The following is a 16643-nucleotide window of genomic DNA, read 5'->3' on the forward strand; positions in this document are numbered from 1 at the left end:
AGAGGAGGTATTTGGGGGGGTCTGGGTGCGCTGAACGTGAAGTCATCGGCTGTACTGCTGTGGAATGTACGGAGAGATTCATGTACCCGTGCGGTGAGGCGGCATGTATGGACGGGTGTCTGTGCACGTGCCCGGATTACCATTAAGATAATCATAGTCTGCACGTGGTCCTCCACCTTCTGGGAGTCTTAGGGGAGCGGGTCCCGGGGAGGCTCAGGCGCCGACTGCTGAGGCCAAGCTGAAGTTGTTTCAGGTCGCTGAGGGCCAGTCGCATGAAACCACAGGTTTGCCGCCTGGTGACCACTGGGACGGGGGGCGAGGGAACTTCTTCGAGTACTCGGTTTCCCTGCCCCTTAAATATGGTGACGGGACTGACTGCCTCCGTCCTGCCTGCTCAGTCTCCTCCTCGTGACCGTGGCCGCCACACACACTTTCACTTCCTCAGACACTGGACCCGACCTGCTGCGCTTCACTTTCCACTCCTGATTCTTTTTTTTTTTTTTTCCTTTGTTTATTTGGCTTCTGTTTGCTGGTCTCTTCAGGGCCTTATTTCCGCCCCTCCACTCCAGATTCTTGAGCTGTGTTCCTCTGGCCTCCCTTTCCACTAGCAGCCGCTGCCCGCTGCCGCTGGTGTGCCTTCCTTCACAGCCACGTCTCACCTTTGAACTAGGGGCTTCTAATAGACTAGAGACTGAGACAGTGGATGTTCAAGGTGATGAGGCTTCCATGGAAGTGAGGAGGCGGCAGGCTCGGGGAGGCAGGCCCCGAACTGGTGGCAGGAGTGGCAGCGCGCTGACTTCACTGATGACTGTCTTCTCTCTTCAGGCACCTCCTTCGCTTTTTCCCTGGTTTTCTGTCATATTCTGAGCAGGGGAAGGTGCTTGGAAATGTCTCCAGTGAAGTAGGGTGCAGCCATCTGTTTATTTTGATTTCCGTCACTCTGTTCCTTAGACGCGCACCTAGTCATGTTACTGTCTACAAAGCTTGTGTGAAGCTACACTCCCGTAGCATCACCAGTTGAGCATTTTGTCGGCTCTTGTGAAGAATGTTATTGATGTTGTGTAGAGTCAGACAGAACTGGTTGGAAGTCCCAGATAAAATCACCAAATACCTGTCTGAATTTGCATAAACCTTTCCAAGTCTCCAGGCCACTCTTTTTCTCACCTAGAGAATGGGGAGAAGTGACTGCTTCCTAAGTTGTGAAGCTTAGGTGCTTCAGTGCATTTTCTTGTCTAACCCTGTGCCTGGAATATCGTAGACAGCACATGATGGCTGAAATTCCTTTCTCCATTCAGTCACTTTTCCCCTGAAAGCAGAGCTGAGTCTCTTCCAGGTACCTCCATGGAAATGTTGACCCAGGAGCTCTTCTCCACTCCCCTGGTCTGTGCAGACTTAGAACCCATCACCTCACCCAGCAGCCCTTCCATAGGGAGTTGGACGCTCTGGCGACCACGGAGTTCCTCTGTGTCAAGTGGCAGCTGGCCTCCGTCTCAGAAAAGGACAAAGCCAGCACCCATCCCTTGTGACTGAGGCCGACACTTAGCGTTTTCTCTTGCTCTGCAGTGAACAGAGTATCTGCCAAGCCCGGGCTTCCGTGATGGTCTACGATGACACCAGTAAGAAGTGGGTACCAATCAAACCTGGCCAGCAGGGCTTCAGCCGGATCAACATCTACCACAGCACTGCCAGCAACACCTTCAGAGTCGTCGGGGTCAAGCTCCAGGATCAGCAGGTAAGTGCCGGAGGGCCAGGCCCTGCCCACAGCCTGCGCCACACACACGCACACACACACGCGCGCGCGCGCGCACACACACACACACACACACACACAGAGACACGCACACACACACACAGACATGGTGACAAGTGCCGGAGGGCCAGGCCCTGCCCACAGGCTGCGCCACACACACGCACACACACACACACACGCACACACACACACACACACACACACGTGACATGGTGACATGGTGGAGAGAGGTCAGAACAGCACGGCCACGGTTTAGTCAGAGGGGCGTAGGACCCTGTCACACTGTCTTTTGTGAGCTTCATTTTCCACGTCTGTCTTACAGAGACAGTAAACCACACCATGCCGCCCTCAGTATGTTGTGTCACATTAGAATAAAAATAAAATAATAGATGTGAAACAGCTTTTTAAAATGTATTGTACAAATGTGTTAGTATTATTCTCTGCCTGGTGTTGTTGTTCAGTTGCTAAGTTACGTCCGACTCTTTGCAACCCCGTGGACTGCAGCACGCCAGGCTCCTGGTTCCATCACCATCTCCCAGAGTTTGCACAAATTCATGTCCATTGAGTTGGTGAGGCCATCCCACCGTCTAACCCTCTGCCGCCCTCTTCTCCTTTTGCCCTCAGTCTTTCCCAGCATCAGGGTCTTTTCCAATGAGTTGGCTCTTCACATCATGTGGCCACAGTATTGGAGCTTCAGCTTCAACATCAGTCCTCCAATGAGTAGTCAGGGTTGTAATGAATAAAACAACAACATTCTCTGCCTACATACCTATAAGTATTGGCTTGGCCAGAAAGTTTGTTTGGATTTTTCTGTAACATCTTACAGAAAAGATGTTAAGGAAAAACCCAAACGAGCTTTCTGGCCAAACCCAACACTATAGCTGTTAAGAGTTTTGGTCCACCAACCCCCTGAGTCTTACTTTGCAAGGTAAAGAAGGTACTTAAATCTTCAAGATGATGTGAAGATTCCGGGATCGTTTATCTCCTTAGTAGTGCATCCTGGGCACATCAGATGAGAGAGTTTGTGAGTGTATCTGGTAAGTACCTGTGCAAATAAATACAAGGTAAGTCCACCTGTGCCAGGGGTAGTTGTGAAATATAACTCGACAGAGCAGTCTGGCGTGACGTGGACTGAAATAGAGACATAGACAGAGGGCTCGCGTGGCTTCACCACAGTGACTTTGGTCAGGGCTTCAGCTCTCTTCTTAGCAATTGACGAGGACATTTTCAGCAATGAAATGAACGGATCTGTAATTTAGCATTTATGAAAACCTCTGCCTTAAATAGCATCTTCTGGCAGCCCGTGTCGGTCAGTCCTTGGCTGAGCTGAGCAGCAGGTTAGCTGCTATCTCTGCAAGAATCATCATGTTCACAAATAGAAAAGAGAACAGAAACCAAGACTATTTTTAAAGCGTGTTGCCTGTTGAATGGGTTTCTGCTTTGGCCAGAACAGTCCAATTGAATTCCAGATTCTTGTGGCTGAAGAGCAGAGCCTCACTTCAGAACCCCTGGTCAGAGGGAGTCTGTCTGACCTGGAGCCCTGGGCTCCTCCAGGTCAATCTCCATCCCTTGGAGTTGAGCCTTCCTGGCAGGAAGGTTATTCTAGGAAGCTTCTAGAAGCTGTTTCCCTGTTCTTCTAGTTCATTGATTCTTGCCCTGCCTTTTAGAGGCACACTGCACCACACACTGCAGGGTCATATGACACCTTTAGCCCCAACTGCAGTGACAACCAAAACATCTCACACGTTTCCCTAACACCTATGGGTGGGGGCCAGCAAGGCAGTTCCACTCTGGTGCGCACTTTGGATATACAGCCCATAACCTCATGCGGTTCCTAAATCACAGTGGGTGTTCCCTGCGTGGCTGTCGCTTTTATCAGGACAAGTTTCCCATCCCCTTCGTGCCTCTCGGTTGCCCTGCAAGGCATACTAGGAAGATACCGTGGTGTGTGGGAAGGGCTTGGGACTGGAGAACCAGATTCCCTGAAACCAGCATAAACCTTGTTCTCAGGAGCCTCGACCTCCTTCAGAGGAAAGCACACATTGGGGCTCATTTGGGAGGAGGCCTTTCCTGCATCGGGGCAGGGTGGGGGGCAGGCAGGCAACAGTCTTCCAGGAAAATTCAGAGAGACTCTGTTGCCTTAGCAGTCTTCTTGGGCTGACAGAGGAGCTAGCAACGCAGCCTTCCACTTGGAATTACATATTCAACACATAGGCTCCTGGAACATGGTTGCAACTCTGCCTGGGTGGCTGGAGCATGTTAGTCAGAAGCACAAAAGAGATTCTCAGTAAACCGAGGTATTAGAGAGCGTGGCAGGAAACCTGGTCTGTAATAACCTTTACGGACACAGGAGAAAAAGTTGATTTTCCTCAGGTCTGTTTTCCAGCCAATATGGATTACAAGGTCAAGCATCTTAAGAGAAACAGAGATTCCTGGTCTTATACCCAGATAGGGATATCTTATATGTTTAATGCTCTTTATGGCTTATGGAGCACTCTTCATGTCTATTATTTCATTCCCCCAATAACACCAAAAAGGATAATGCTGTAAGAATTCTCGCCCCCATTTTGCTAAAATGCTGCTGCTGCTGCTAAGTCACTTCATTCGTGTCTGACCCTGTGCAACCCCATAGACGGCAGCCCACCAGGCTCCCCCGTCCCTGGGATTCTCCAGGCAAGAACACTGGAGTGGGCTGCCATTTCCTTGTCCAATGTGTGAAAGTGAAAAGTGAAAGTGAAGTCGCTCAGTCATGTCCGACTCATAGCAACCCGATGGACTGCACCCTACCAGGCTCCTCCGTCCATGGGATTTTCCAGGCAAGAGTACTGGAGTGGGGTGCCATTGTCTTCTCCAATTTTGCTAAAATAGGTGGACATAAAACCAGGTGATTGTGTGTGAGGAAAAGGACTGGTAAGTTACAGTATCATTAGCCAAGGTCTAACCTGAACCTCACATTGAAGGGAAGAAACCAAAAGACGCTCAGTTGAGAATGATGTTTCTTTATGTCCACTGGAAATGTTAGCTCCCAAATGTAGTTCTCAGGCTACATTAATAGAAGTAGCAGTGCAGACGGAGGGAGATTATAGACCTGCTCTGCTCCACCATGAACTGGTTGTACTTCACCATGAACGTCAGGACCAGATCTGAGCGCCACATGGCCTCTCTAATGAGGACAGCACCAAAACTGGTGAGAAGGCTGAAAGCAGCGCTAATATGTGGAACAGTTGAAGAAGTAGCGAGCAATACCTACTTGGAGGAGAGAAGAACTGAAAGGGGCATGAGCACAGTTTTCAGGTCTCTGAAGGGCTCCTTCTCCACATGGAAGGGAAATCTTTTTCTGTGAAGCCCAGAGAACAGAACTAGGAATATTGCATGGATACTACAATCAGGAAGATTTAAACTCCATAAAAGAAAGAACTGTTTTACAAGCATCCTATGGAAGAGTGTATTGCTTTGTGAGCCCACGAGCCAGCTGGCCATTTGGTAAGCGTCCTGGGAAGGACATCCTGTCACTGGGTAGAGATTTGGATGTGGTGAGACCTCACATGAGGCCTTGGCCAGCCTGTAGACCCTGCAGGTTTCAGACCCAGATGAACTTGTGGGTCAGGAAGACTGTTACCCACAATCAGCTTCTTTCTCTGTAAAGAGCTCTTGACTGTTCTTACTCAGAGGCCTCAGAAACACATTAGACAGTATTTGGAGTTGCAAGGCCTTCCTTGAAGAGGACAGAGATTCACTCCCACTTGTTCCTGCACTCCTCAAAATAAAACATGTGCACATGTAATTGTGGACTGTTACATACACAAAACAATGTGACCTTTTAAAATAAGTTTAACCTTCAGTACTTCTCTAGATTATTCTTGCCAAAGCTTGGAGAATTAGTTTTAAAATAAAGCATGTAAGGACATAGGTTGAAAAGTAACAGGGAAAAAACATAAACCTTACAGACACTGATCAAAGAAAATGGTGTGACTATATTAATATTATACAGAATAGACTTCAAGGCAAGAAGTATTACTGAAGATAAAGGACCTATTCAGTGATAAAAAGCATCAGTTGAAAAGGAAAATAGAGCAATCTTAAATTTGTAGGCTCTAACATATCTTCAAAATACATAAAGCAAAAATGGGCAGTTCTAAAGGAAGAAATAGAGGAATCCAGAAGCCTTGTTAGCGATTCTGATGACACCTGCAAGAAACTAAATAAGCAGACATAGAAAATTTGAAGAGCGTTATTAACCAACTTGACCTCATCTACATTTATAGAAACTATAAGCAGTCACAGTAGAATATATGATCTTTTCAAGTGCACACTGAGCATTAACCAAAATAGACTACATTCTAGGCCACAAAGCCAATTTCAACACATGTAATAGGATTAAAATCATAGAGGTTTTCTTTGATCACAGAGGAATTAAGCAGTATGCTGTTAAATAATCCATGGTACCGAAAGAAAAAAGAATTCACAATATAAATTAAAAAGTATCTTGAACAGAACAATAGTGAAACTGCAATGTAGCAAAACATGTGGGATGAAACAGCATATAGGGAAGTGTATAGTTAGAAATGCATATTTTGGAAAAAGAATGAAAAGTCAATGACCCAAACTTCTATCTCAAGAAGCTAGGAAAAAAAAAAACCAAACATAAACCAGTAAAAATAGAAGGAAAAATTAAAACCCAAAATTTAATGAAATAGAAAGCAGATACACACTAGAGAAAAGGCAAAATATTTTTGTTTTTATTTTTTAAAAAGAGTCTAGGTAGACCTCCATGTATATGGTCACATGATTTATGACAAAGGTACCATTTTACTTCATGGGCTAAAGATGGTCTTTTCAACAGATGATACCAGAACAATCAGATATCAACACACAAAAAAGAAAACTTTACCCCTAGCTCATGCTGTACCCCCAAATTAATTCAAAGTCAACCTAAATATGAAAAGTGAATCAGTAAAGTGTCTGCAAGAAGATTCATGAAAATATCTTCGTCATATTGAGGGGAAAATACAGGAAAAATCTTTATAACCTGAAACAGGACACAAAAAACATTAACTGTAAAAAAAAAAATGAAGTTGGACTTTTTTAAAGTTAAGAAGTTTTCTTTATTAAAAGGCATCATTAAAAGAGTGAAAAGGCAAGGGGCAGACTGGGAGAAGGTGTGTGTGTGTGTGTATGAATATGACAAAGGACTCATGAAGAATATACACAAAACTCCTACAACCTGAAATAAAAAAGGCAGACAGTCTTAAAAATGAGCAAAAACACTTGAACAAGAGTTTCACAGAAGAAAAAAACAACTGTGGAAACAAGACATGGCAAATGAGCACATGGAAGTTGCTCTGCATCACAATTCATCAAGGAAATAGGAATGAAAACTGCTGAGTACTTACACACACACACACACACACACACACACACGAAGCAGACTGAAATTTAAAGGCTGAAAGTAACAGGACACCACATGTTGGTGAGGATGCAGAGCAGCTGGCGTTCCCATTCGTGCTGGTGGAGGTGTCAGTCAATACAGCCTCTTTGAAGAATGGTTTGCCAAATCTTAGTAAAACTCAATATACACCTACCCTATAACCTACTCTAGGGTAACATGCCCAAGAGAAATGAGCACCTGTGTGCACTAAAAGACCCATGTGAAAATATTCACAGCAGTTTTACTCCTAATAGCCAACAGCCAGAAACGATGTGAAAGTCCATCAACCGGAGAATGGATAAGTTATTTATGGTATATCAAAAAAGAGAATGTTATTAGCAATCAAAAAAACCTGAATTCGTATAAATGCAGTGACACAGGTGAATCTCGTAAACATGATACTGAGTGAAAGAACATTGAAATAAGAGTGTGTGCTGTATGAATCCACTTCTGTGTTGTTCAAGAACAGAAGAAAGTAACTGATGGTGGCATTCAGAAATGTGGGCATCTCTGGGGAGGAGGGTGTTAAATGAAGCGGATCCACACCCCTAAGCGGACTTGCAGTAATGCGCACGCTGTAAGGAGAGTGGACAAAGGAATGGAACCACTAAGTAGGTTCAGAGCATTTTAAGTATCAGCCCATGAGGTCTGTCTGTCAGTTAATGAACACTGACCACCTCTCAACCGATGGTCAGGTGACATATCAGCTGTGTGTCATCCACACATGTGTCCAAAACACTTTGCATGGACTCTCCTTTTTTAGAAGGCAATTGGGATGTTTCAGAATAGATCTTTTCAAGTAGAAAATACCAGATGTTTCAATGATCATGTCCGTTGATCCAGAAGTTCTGCTTTATAGGAATGTTCACACTGATACATTCACAAGGATATTCAGTCTAGCATAATTTATAGTATTTTCATTTTACATATGAAGAAGTTAATGTCAGTAACTTTTCCAAGGGTATTCGACTGCAAAGTAATAAGGCCAGAATTTTAATCCTGAGCCGTTTGACTCAATACCCCCTGCCTAGTAATTGTACCTGCTACAGTAGTTGTGTTCAAAACAAGCCCTTGTGGGCTGTGTCTGGCTAGCAGATACATCACTAGGTGAGCAGCCTTTAGACTCTATGCTCTAGGTGTAGGGGCCTCTCTTGTGCCTTAGACGGTGAAGAATCTGCCTGCAGTACAGGAAACCTGGTTTTGATCCCTGGGTTGAGAAGATCCCTGGAGAAGAGAATGGCTACCCTCTCCAGTATTCTTGCCTGGAGACTTCCATAGACAGAGGAGGCTGGCAGGCTACAGCCCTGGGTCGCAAAGAGTCGGTCACGATTGAGTGACTATCACTTCACTTCACTTCTAGGAATAGATGGGACAGAGTTGGCAACCCAAGAGCTGCAGTCAGAGGATAGGCCAGCCATGTGCCTCAGAGAACCCCGAGAACTTCTAGAATGGCTTTATCTCTCTCTCCCAGTCTAATATTGAAAGTCTCTAAAAATAGAGCATTGATTTCTAAGACTTTAGGAGGTTAGAGCTAAGGCCAAGAAGGAATTATAGGAAGAAAGATTTCAACTCATGCTGGCAATCAGAAGCAGCATACAGTCCTAAGTTACAAGCTTGGCTTCTAAATTCAGTTCTCCTGTTACGTACCGTGTAATTTGGACAAGTCACTCATTCTCCCTGGGCCTCAATTTTCCCGCCTGTAAAAAAGGAGGATTGAATTAGATATTCTGTCTGGGGGAACACATGTAAATCCATGACTGATTCATGTCAATGTATGGCAAAAACCACTACAATACTGTAAAGTAATTAGCCTCCAACTAATAAGAATAAATGAAATAAATAAATAAATAAAAATAGATACTCTGTCTGGTCTCTGAGTTCCTTAAGCCAGTACTTTTGGCCACACTGTTCGTATATTACAGATAGACATCCACCACCCCCAATTCCCACTGCCACTAAGTCCTCCTTTAAGAGCATAGCCAACTAGAGATTTCAAACCATAGGATTCTAAATCTCACCTCCCCATGTCCTCCCCTTGGGTACCTGATAGATAACACTGAAGAGTCTTTTTTATCCACTTCAGTATCCCTCAGCCATTCTTGATATGATGTGGTTTCCAGGCCTTCTTCCATTTAAAACGTGGCCCTCTCTGTCCACTAACGGTGTTGCTAGCAAAGCCACTTGAACACAGGCTTTCTGGGACGGACTTAGCCATGGTGGGAAGGGGGAGGCTCTTATCTCCCTCATGCTGGTCACTGCACTGAGATTAATGTGCCCTCTGAAGAGCCATGTTAACCACAGGCACTGTGCTTCTTATCACGCGTGTAACCACAAAACCTCCAGCCCTTTTTCTGATGATCTAAAGCTGAACCCAGAGAGAGAACCGCCCCAGGAACCTGGGTATAGATGTTGGCCCACACTGCACCGTCAGTGTTTAACAATTAAGTTATGAAACAGTGGTGTTTCCTTAGCTAATTTAGTACACGTGCTCCTCTTGCACTCTCTCTCTCTTGCTCACTCTCTCTCTTCACTGTAGGACAGCTGAACCTGCCTTCCACCTGGCTAAGGCTTGGAGAAAAACGGTATTGCCCCCTGTGCTCTGGCCTTGCTTTGCCCAGCAGCGCAGCAGGGTGGCGCAGTAAACCAGACCTCTCATCTTAGTGCCCCAGCAGCACGCAGGGTGGCCCTTCACTTTTCTGAATCTTTTCCTGAGCTCACCTTCCTGACCAGAGGCAGGCTTCCCTTGTGGCTTAGCAGGTAAAGAATCTGCCTGCAATTCAGGAGACCTGGGTTTGATCCCTGGGTTGGGAAGATCCCCTGGAGAAGGGAAAGGCTACCCCACTCCAGTATTCTGGCCTGGAGGATTCTGCAAAGAGTTGGGCACGACTGAGCGACAGTGGACTGACTTACGTCCAATTTCAGATCACAGAACCCTGGAGCTTCAAAGCCAGAGGAGAGCTGAGAACCCATCTCATACCCCTCCTAAAGCAGGATCCTTTCCATCGCAGCACTGACAGCCGGCCATCCAGCCTCATCCAGACGCCGCATGCATATTTCCATCTCTAAGGACCGAATATTTCTCAGTTAACACTTGCCGACAACTTGCTGTGTGGTAGCAGCTGTGTTAAGTGGCTTCATGGGCATAATTCCCCCCCCCCCCCCATTTCCTACCACCCTCCTCTGGCAACCATCCATCTGTTCTCTGTATCCATGAGAACATACGAGATAGAGCGTATGGTATTTGTCTTTCTCTGTCTGACTTCTTTTCCTTAGCATAATGCCCTTGAGATACATCCATGTTGTCATAAATGGCGAGATTCCATTCTTTTTACGGCTAAATAATATTTCATTGTGCATACAGTATACCACAGTTGTCCATATCTGTTCATGTATCAGTGGACACCTGGATTATTTCCATATCTTGGCTGTTTTAAATACTGCTCCTGTGAACATGGGGGTGCATACATTCCTCTGACTTGGTGGTGGTGGTTTGGTCACTACGTCCTGTCCAACTCTTGTGACTCCAAGGATTGTAGCCACGAGGCTCCTCTGTCCATGGGATTTCCCAGGCGAGAGTAGTATTTTCGTTTTCTTGGGGTAAATACCCAAAAGCGAAATTGCAGGATCATGTGATAGTTCTAGTTTTAACTTTTTGAGGAACCGCTGTACTGTTTTCTAATAGTGACTATACCAATTTGCATTCCTACCAACAGTGCACAAGGGTTCCTTTTTCTCCACACCCTTGCCAACACTTTACTTCTTATCTTTTAGATAATAGCCATTCTGACATCTGTGCGATGATAACCCCTTGTGGTTTTGATTGTATTTCCATGATCACTGCTAATGTCTAGCATCTTTTTATGTGTCCGTTAGCCATATTAGTCCCTTATCAGATCTATGATTTGCGATCACTTCCTCCCACTCAGCAGACTGCCTTTCCGTCCTGTCGCTGGCTTCCTTTCCCATTTGTGTTGCTTTGGTTTTGTTGCTCTTGGTTTTGGTGTCAGATTCAAAAAAATCATCACCAAGACCTGTGTCAAGGAGCTAATCACTTAGATTCTCTTCTAGGAGCTTTATGGTTTCAGATCACAAGAATATGGAGATTAAACAACATGCTGCTAAAGTGGGTTGAAGGACAGATCGAGAGACTTGTAAATGCCTGGACAGAAGCAGAAATGGGAGTATAACCTAAGAGAACTTGTGAAATGGAGCAGAAGCAGTTCTCAGTGCTACTGCTAAGTTCATAGCAGTAAAGGCCTACCTCAAGAAGCAAGGAAAGTCTCAAACAGCCTAACTGTACACTCAGGGCGCTGGGAAAAGACGAGCAAAACAAGCCCAAAGGTAGTAGAATGAAGGCAGCAACAATGATTAGAGCAGAAATAGAGACTGAAAAGACAACAGAGAACAGCAATGAAACTAAGAACTGGTTCTTCGAAAAGATAAACTGACAAGCCTTTAGCCAGACGCACCAAGGAAGAGAGAGGACTCTGTGCTCAGGTTAAAATGTCCATTCTTACTCAAAGCAATCAAGAAACTCAATGCAGTCCTTATCAGGATTCCAATGGCATTTTTCATAGGACTAGCACAATAATACTAAAATTTGTAGGGAACCACAAAAGACCCCCATGGCGAAAGCGATCTTGAGAAAGAACAAAGCTGGAGGCACCACACACCCTCATTTCAAATTGTATCACAAAACTGTAGTAATGTAAACAGCATGAGACTGTCATAAAAGCAGAAATCAGTGGAGCAGAAGAGAGAACCCCGTCATAAACCCACGCAGATGTCGTTTATTAGTTTATGACAAAAGGAGTCAAGAACATACAGTGGGGAAAGGGCATCCTGTTCAGTAAACAGTGCTGAGAAATCTGAATAGCCACATGGGAAAGAGTGAGGGGTTGTCCTTTTAACTAACAACCCTCTGGTTAATTCGTTCTAGACGTTATGCAGAGAGCTACAGGAGCATAAATATGAATTAAAAAAGACTCGTCCTTAAGAATCTATATCTAGCAGTCTTGATGAGGTATGTGTCACACCATGACCTTTGCAGTAACCGCATTAGGTCAGTCGAGCCAGGATGACGATCCCCGTTTCACAGTTGGAGAAGCTGAGCCCCAGGGTGCTGCCTGGGGTGACAGGGCCAGGCAGGACCCGGGAACCCGACTCCCCGCTCAGGCCATGACCACACAGCTTTATCAGTTAAATGAAATAACTGGTTTTCAGACCCTCACTGTTCCGCTGATCATGTTGAAGAGCTGCCTGGCCGAGCTCCCCCTTCTGACACATCCACGTCCCCCTGTCCCCTGGTAGCCCCAGGGACATGGCATCCTCAGCCGCAGCAGCTCTCCAGCTCACTTACCTTTTATTTATTTACGCGTATTTCTCTCTCTTTTCCCTTTCAGGTTGTGATCAATTATTCAATCGTGAAAGGGCTGAAGTACAATCAGGCAACGCCAACCTTCCACCAGTGGCGAGATGCCCGCCAGGTCTACGGTTTAAACTTTGCAAGTAAGGAAGAGGCGACCACGTTCTCAAACGCCATGCTGTTTGCCCTGAACATCATGAATTCCCAGGAAGGCGGTAAGTGGGGCTTTGTCTGGCCTGGCGCCCAGACCCTCCCTCCCCTCCTTCCGTCCTCCCATGGCTGTGGCTCCCGGGGTGTCCTCGATGGCAGCGGCCCTGAGCTGATGTCTGGTGGATTCACAGAGAAAACTACTGCCTGACTCTAGATACAAAGCGCTACTAACAGTTTGAACAAGGAGAGAGACATTTGCATCGTTTCTGCCCGTTGTGAGCTGGAGATAGTTGTACTATGCCTGAAACTGGGTATCCAGATGTGTTTTACCTATGTCGTCCTACTTTCCACATTCTCAGCACATATTTGGCAGAGTTTGGAGGGAAGAAGCAAAACTGTATTCTTGGATTCAGTTATTCCTAAGTTTAACACACTGTTACTGAACACTTCCTGCATGTTGGAAACTGTCTGGGGCAAAATAGGTCAGAAGTGAATTGATGGAGCCCTTTGATTCACAGCACTTGGTATCCAAGAGAACATGGATGGACCTGTGAACCGTTAGCTATAACGTGTTGCGATAAGGGAACTAATAAGGTGTGAGCAGGGCAGGGGCTTCAGGAGCATGGAAAAGCAAAGAAGGGACTGCCCAGCTGGGCTTCGAGCGGTGGTGACATTTGAGCTGGAGTGTTGACAGGCAGGGAGCTCACGAGACGCGGGAGTAGGCATCCCAGGCAGAGGGAACGGCAGATACAAAGGCTCCTGGGCCTAAAAGCCCAGCCTGTGCGGGGAGGAGAGCGTGCAGTGTCTCTGGGGCCCGTGGTACCAAAGGAAGGAGGCTGGACGTGGAATTGGAAGGTGGTGAGGGTTGCATAGAGAGAGGCTGCAGCCAACCTGGGAGACTTGGGGTGTAGACAGTGGGGCCAGGGCGGGGAGAGGGGCCAGCAGGAGCGTCTGCAGGGCCAGTAAAGCAGAGAAGCAGAAGCACACGCGGTTCTTTTGGGCCATCTGTAGCGTCAGCTCCCACGGGAGGACGGGGCCCTCTGGGGTGTCAGCGTCTTGGAGGCCAGAGCCATCCAGCGCTTGGCTGGAGAACTCACCTCGGTGGCAGTGTGGGGCTGGGCCTGGGGCGTCCTGCTGGCCTTGAGTCCAGCACACGTCACCTCGTTTCTCTGTGTCTCGGTTCCTTTTCTGTAAGACGGGTGATAAGGGGTTGTTGCTATGTGTCTGTACCCAGTCTCTTCAGTCGTGTCCGACTCTTCGCGACCCCAGGGGCTGTAGTCTGCCAGGCTCCTCTGTCCATGGGATTCTCCAGGCAAGAAAACTGAAGTGGGTTGCCATTTCCTTCTCCAGGGGATCTTCCCAACTCAGGGATTGAACCCTCATCTCTGGCATCTCCTGCATTGCAGGCAGATTCTTTACCCACTGAGCCACCTGGGAAGCCTGATTCTATGTTTAAATGAACTCAAATATAAGATGTTAGTGGGCCGCCTGACATGTGTTAAATCTTCCAGTATTACTATTTGTGAGTATTATTACTGTCATTGCTGCTGCTGCCGCCAGAATTAGGGCAGGAAGTGGGGAGCCATGGTACTTAGAAGCTGCAGGGAGATGCCTTTTAAATAACTGTTGTGCCTTATAGATCCGAGCTTTGGGACCTAACTTAAACCCTCGGAGAATATTTTTTTTTTTAATAAAGAACGTGTTTAGAGTATGCTTCCTGCAGGTCATATGTAGAACCGGTACTTGTAGAGCTCTTCCCCCACCATGAAAAGACTGCACGGTTTGTGGATTTTCTGCTGAGAATGGAGGCTGCGTGGTGAGGGACCACAGCGGTAGTGAGTGACGAGTGCAGTGCCTGAAACACTGGAGGCCCCAAATAAATGTTTATTAAACCGTCTTTTTTCCACCCAAGAGCCTTGAGTCTCAAGGTCGAGTGAGCGGAGTTTAAGGTTTCCGATCTGAGTGGCCTCACTTGCCCCAGGATGAGAGAGTTTAACTTTATTTTATCTATATATATATATAGATACATTAAGGAGGGAAAAAAGTTTTCATTTAATCAGATGGCTGGCTCAAAGCAACTACTATTGACTTTATTAACTTCACAGTAGAATCAGGAGGAAATCAACTCGTCCAAGCCTCATTTTCAGATAAGAGACCTGTGACCAGTATGAAGAAATAACTGACTGTTGCCAGGTTGTAAGTCACCTTGGAACCCCAACCTCCTGCATCCCCTCTGGGCAGAACGCTGTCCTTGTTGGGGTGGGTGGGTATGTGCTCACGCTGACGGGGGCCTGACCTGAGCCTCTGCTCGTGAGTCCCTGCTGGCTCACTGGCCTTTGGAGGCGGAGAGCTGGGCCCACTGCAGACAGAGCTGTTTCCTCCCCCTGTGTGTGGCCTGCTGTACCTTACAGACGCCTGAAGTGTGAGCTCCGTGAGCTTGTGCAAAGGCGTCTGTGGGACCCGGACAGAGACCACACCCCTCCACCCCTCTCAGCCCAACAAGAGCTTCAGCTTCTGTGACAACAGAGCACCTTTACCTGTGTTTGAACTTCATGTAAATGGATCGTACAGTGCGGACATCGGGGTCTGATTCTTGTCCTTGACCTCACGTCTGAGGCACCCGCCCCCAGACACGTGTGTGTCCACAGCCGGCCCGGTCCCTGTGGAGCGCGCTCCGGGGTATGACTGTGCCTCCCTGCCCGGTCGCCCAGCCCCTGGAGCCCGGGCAGGACCCGGGCAGCCTCCCCACCAGCTGCCACTGGCCTCCCGCTGCAGATAACTGCGACGTTTCTATCAAACGCCCTGCCTTGGGAAGAGCTGTCCCACCGTCCTCGGTGGGAGCCGTTCGCAGTGCAGTGGACCCTTGAACATAACAGCTCTGAACCGGGTGTCCACTGACGCCTGGCTTCTTTCCCTGACTACGTCTCCGCTCTACGTGATCCGCGGCTGGTCGTATCTGCCGGTGCAGAGCCAGCTGTGCGGTTACACGCAGGTTCTCGCCTCTGCAAACCAGAGCCCGACCCCCACGGTGCTCAGGGGTCAGCTGTGGTGAGAAAAGCGTGTGCTTGGAGCCACCAAGGTCTTGTATCGAGGCTTCAACCTGCCACCTGTGGCCTTGGGATAATAAACCCTACTTCCTAGGGCTGATGTGAAGATTCAGTGGAAGTGTTCATAAAGCACTTAGCATGGAGTGCCTCGTATGTGATAAGAGTGTGAATAATGTTGGCTCTTCTTCCGTCTCTGGTCTTGTTGAATTTTGCTTGTCTTTAGGTTTCAACATCCTTGTTTGTAAAATGGGGTCAGAAGTACCACTTAAGAGTGTGGAGGAGAGGATTCAGTTGCCCAGCGCGGGGCCAGGCGTCTGGTAATCAACCACCTCTGCCCTTTCCTGTCCTCACTGGCGTGTCCTAGTCTGAGCCGGGCATCCGGGGCCCGGGCTCTTAGAACGTGGACTCTGGACAGAGTCCAGCAGCCTCTCCCAAGCCCCACCCTTGTACGTCAGGGGCGCGCCCCTGTGCGTGAGAGACGCCGGCGCGCCTCTGTGCGTGAGAGACGCAGACGCGCCCGTGTGCGTGAGAGACGCCGGCGCGCCCCCGTGCGTGAGAGACGCCGGCGCGCCTCTGTGCGTGAGAGACGCAGACGCGCCCGTGTGCGTGAGAGACGCCGGCGCACCCCTGTGCGTGGGAGACACCGGCGCGCGTCTGCGTGGGGCGCACCCTTGTGTGTGAGCGACGCCGCCAGCGCGTCCTCGCGTGGTGCCGGGCCCAGTGTTGCTGGGTTTCCGGGTGCCGTGTGACGGGTGTGCTGAGGGGGGTTTACAGCGGGGCTCCTGTGACTGGGCGGATGGCAGAGATAATGATTATGGTAATAAGAACATCTGCACTTTCTCCTCACAGCCCAGGACTTGGGTTTGTTTTTACCAGAATCTTCTCGCACGTGCCCCTTCCAGC

At 47.8% G+C, this 16643-nt stretch overlaps 1 protein-coding gene across 4 annotated transcripts in view; it reads left to right on the plus strand.

Annotated features, from left to right (window-relative positions):
• The window catches only part of EVL (Enah/Vasp-like), a 141118-nt gene that overhangs the window by 89162 nt on the left and 35313 nt on the right, over nt 1–16643 (plus strand). For all 4 annotated transcript variants that reach the window (XM_065906891.1, XM_065906890.1, XM_065906892.1 and 1 more), the window contains exons 2-3: nt 1564–1732; nt 12581–12758. In XM_065906891.1, coding sequence (XP_065762963.1) covers nt 1564–1732; nt 12581–12758 — 347 coding nt within the window. The remainder of the gene's footprint in view (nt 1–1563; nt 1733–12580; nt 12759–16643) is intronic.

The sequence above is a fragment of the Muntiacus reevesi genome, chromosome 15 (assembly GCF_963930625.1).
Source record: "Muntiacus reevesi chromosome 15, mMunRee1.1, whole genome shotgun sequence".
In the NCBI taxonomy this organism is placed as follows: domain Eukaryota; kingdom Metazoa; phylum Chordata; class Mammalia; order Artiodactyla; family Cervidae; genus Muntiacus; species Muntiacus reevesi.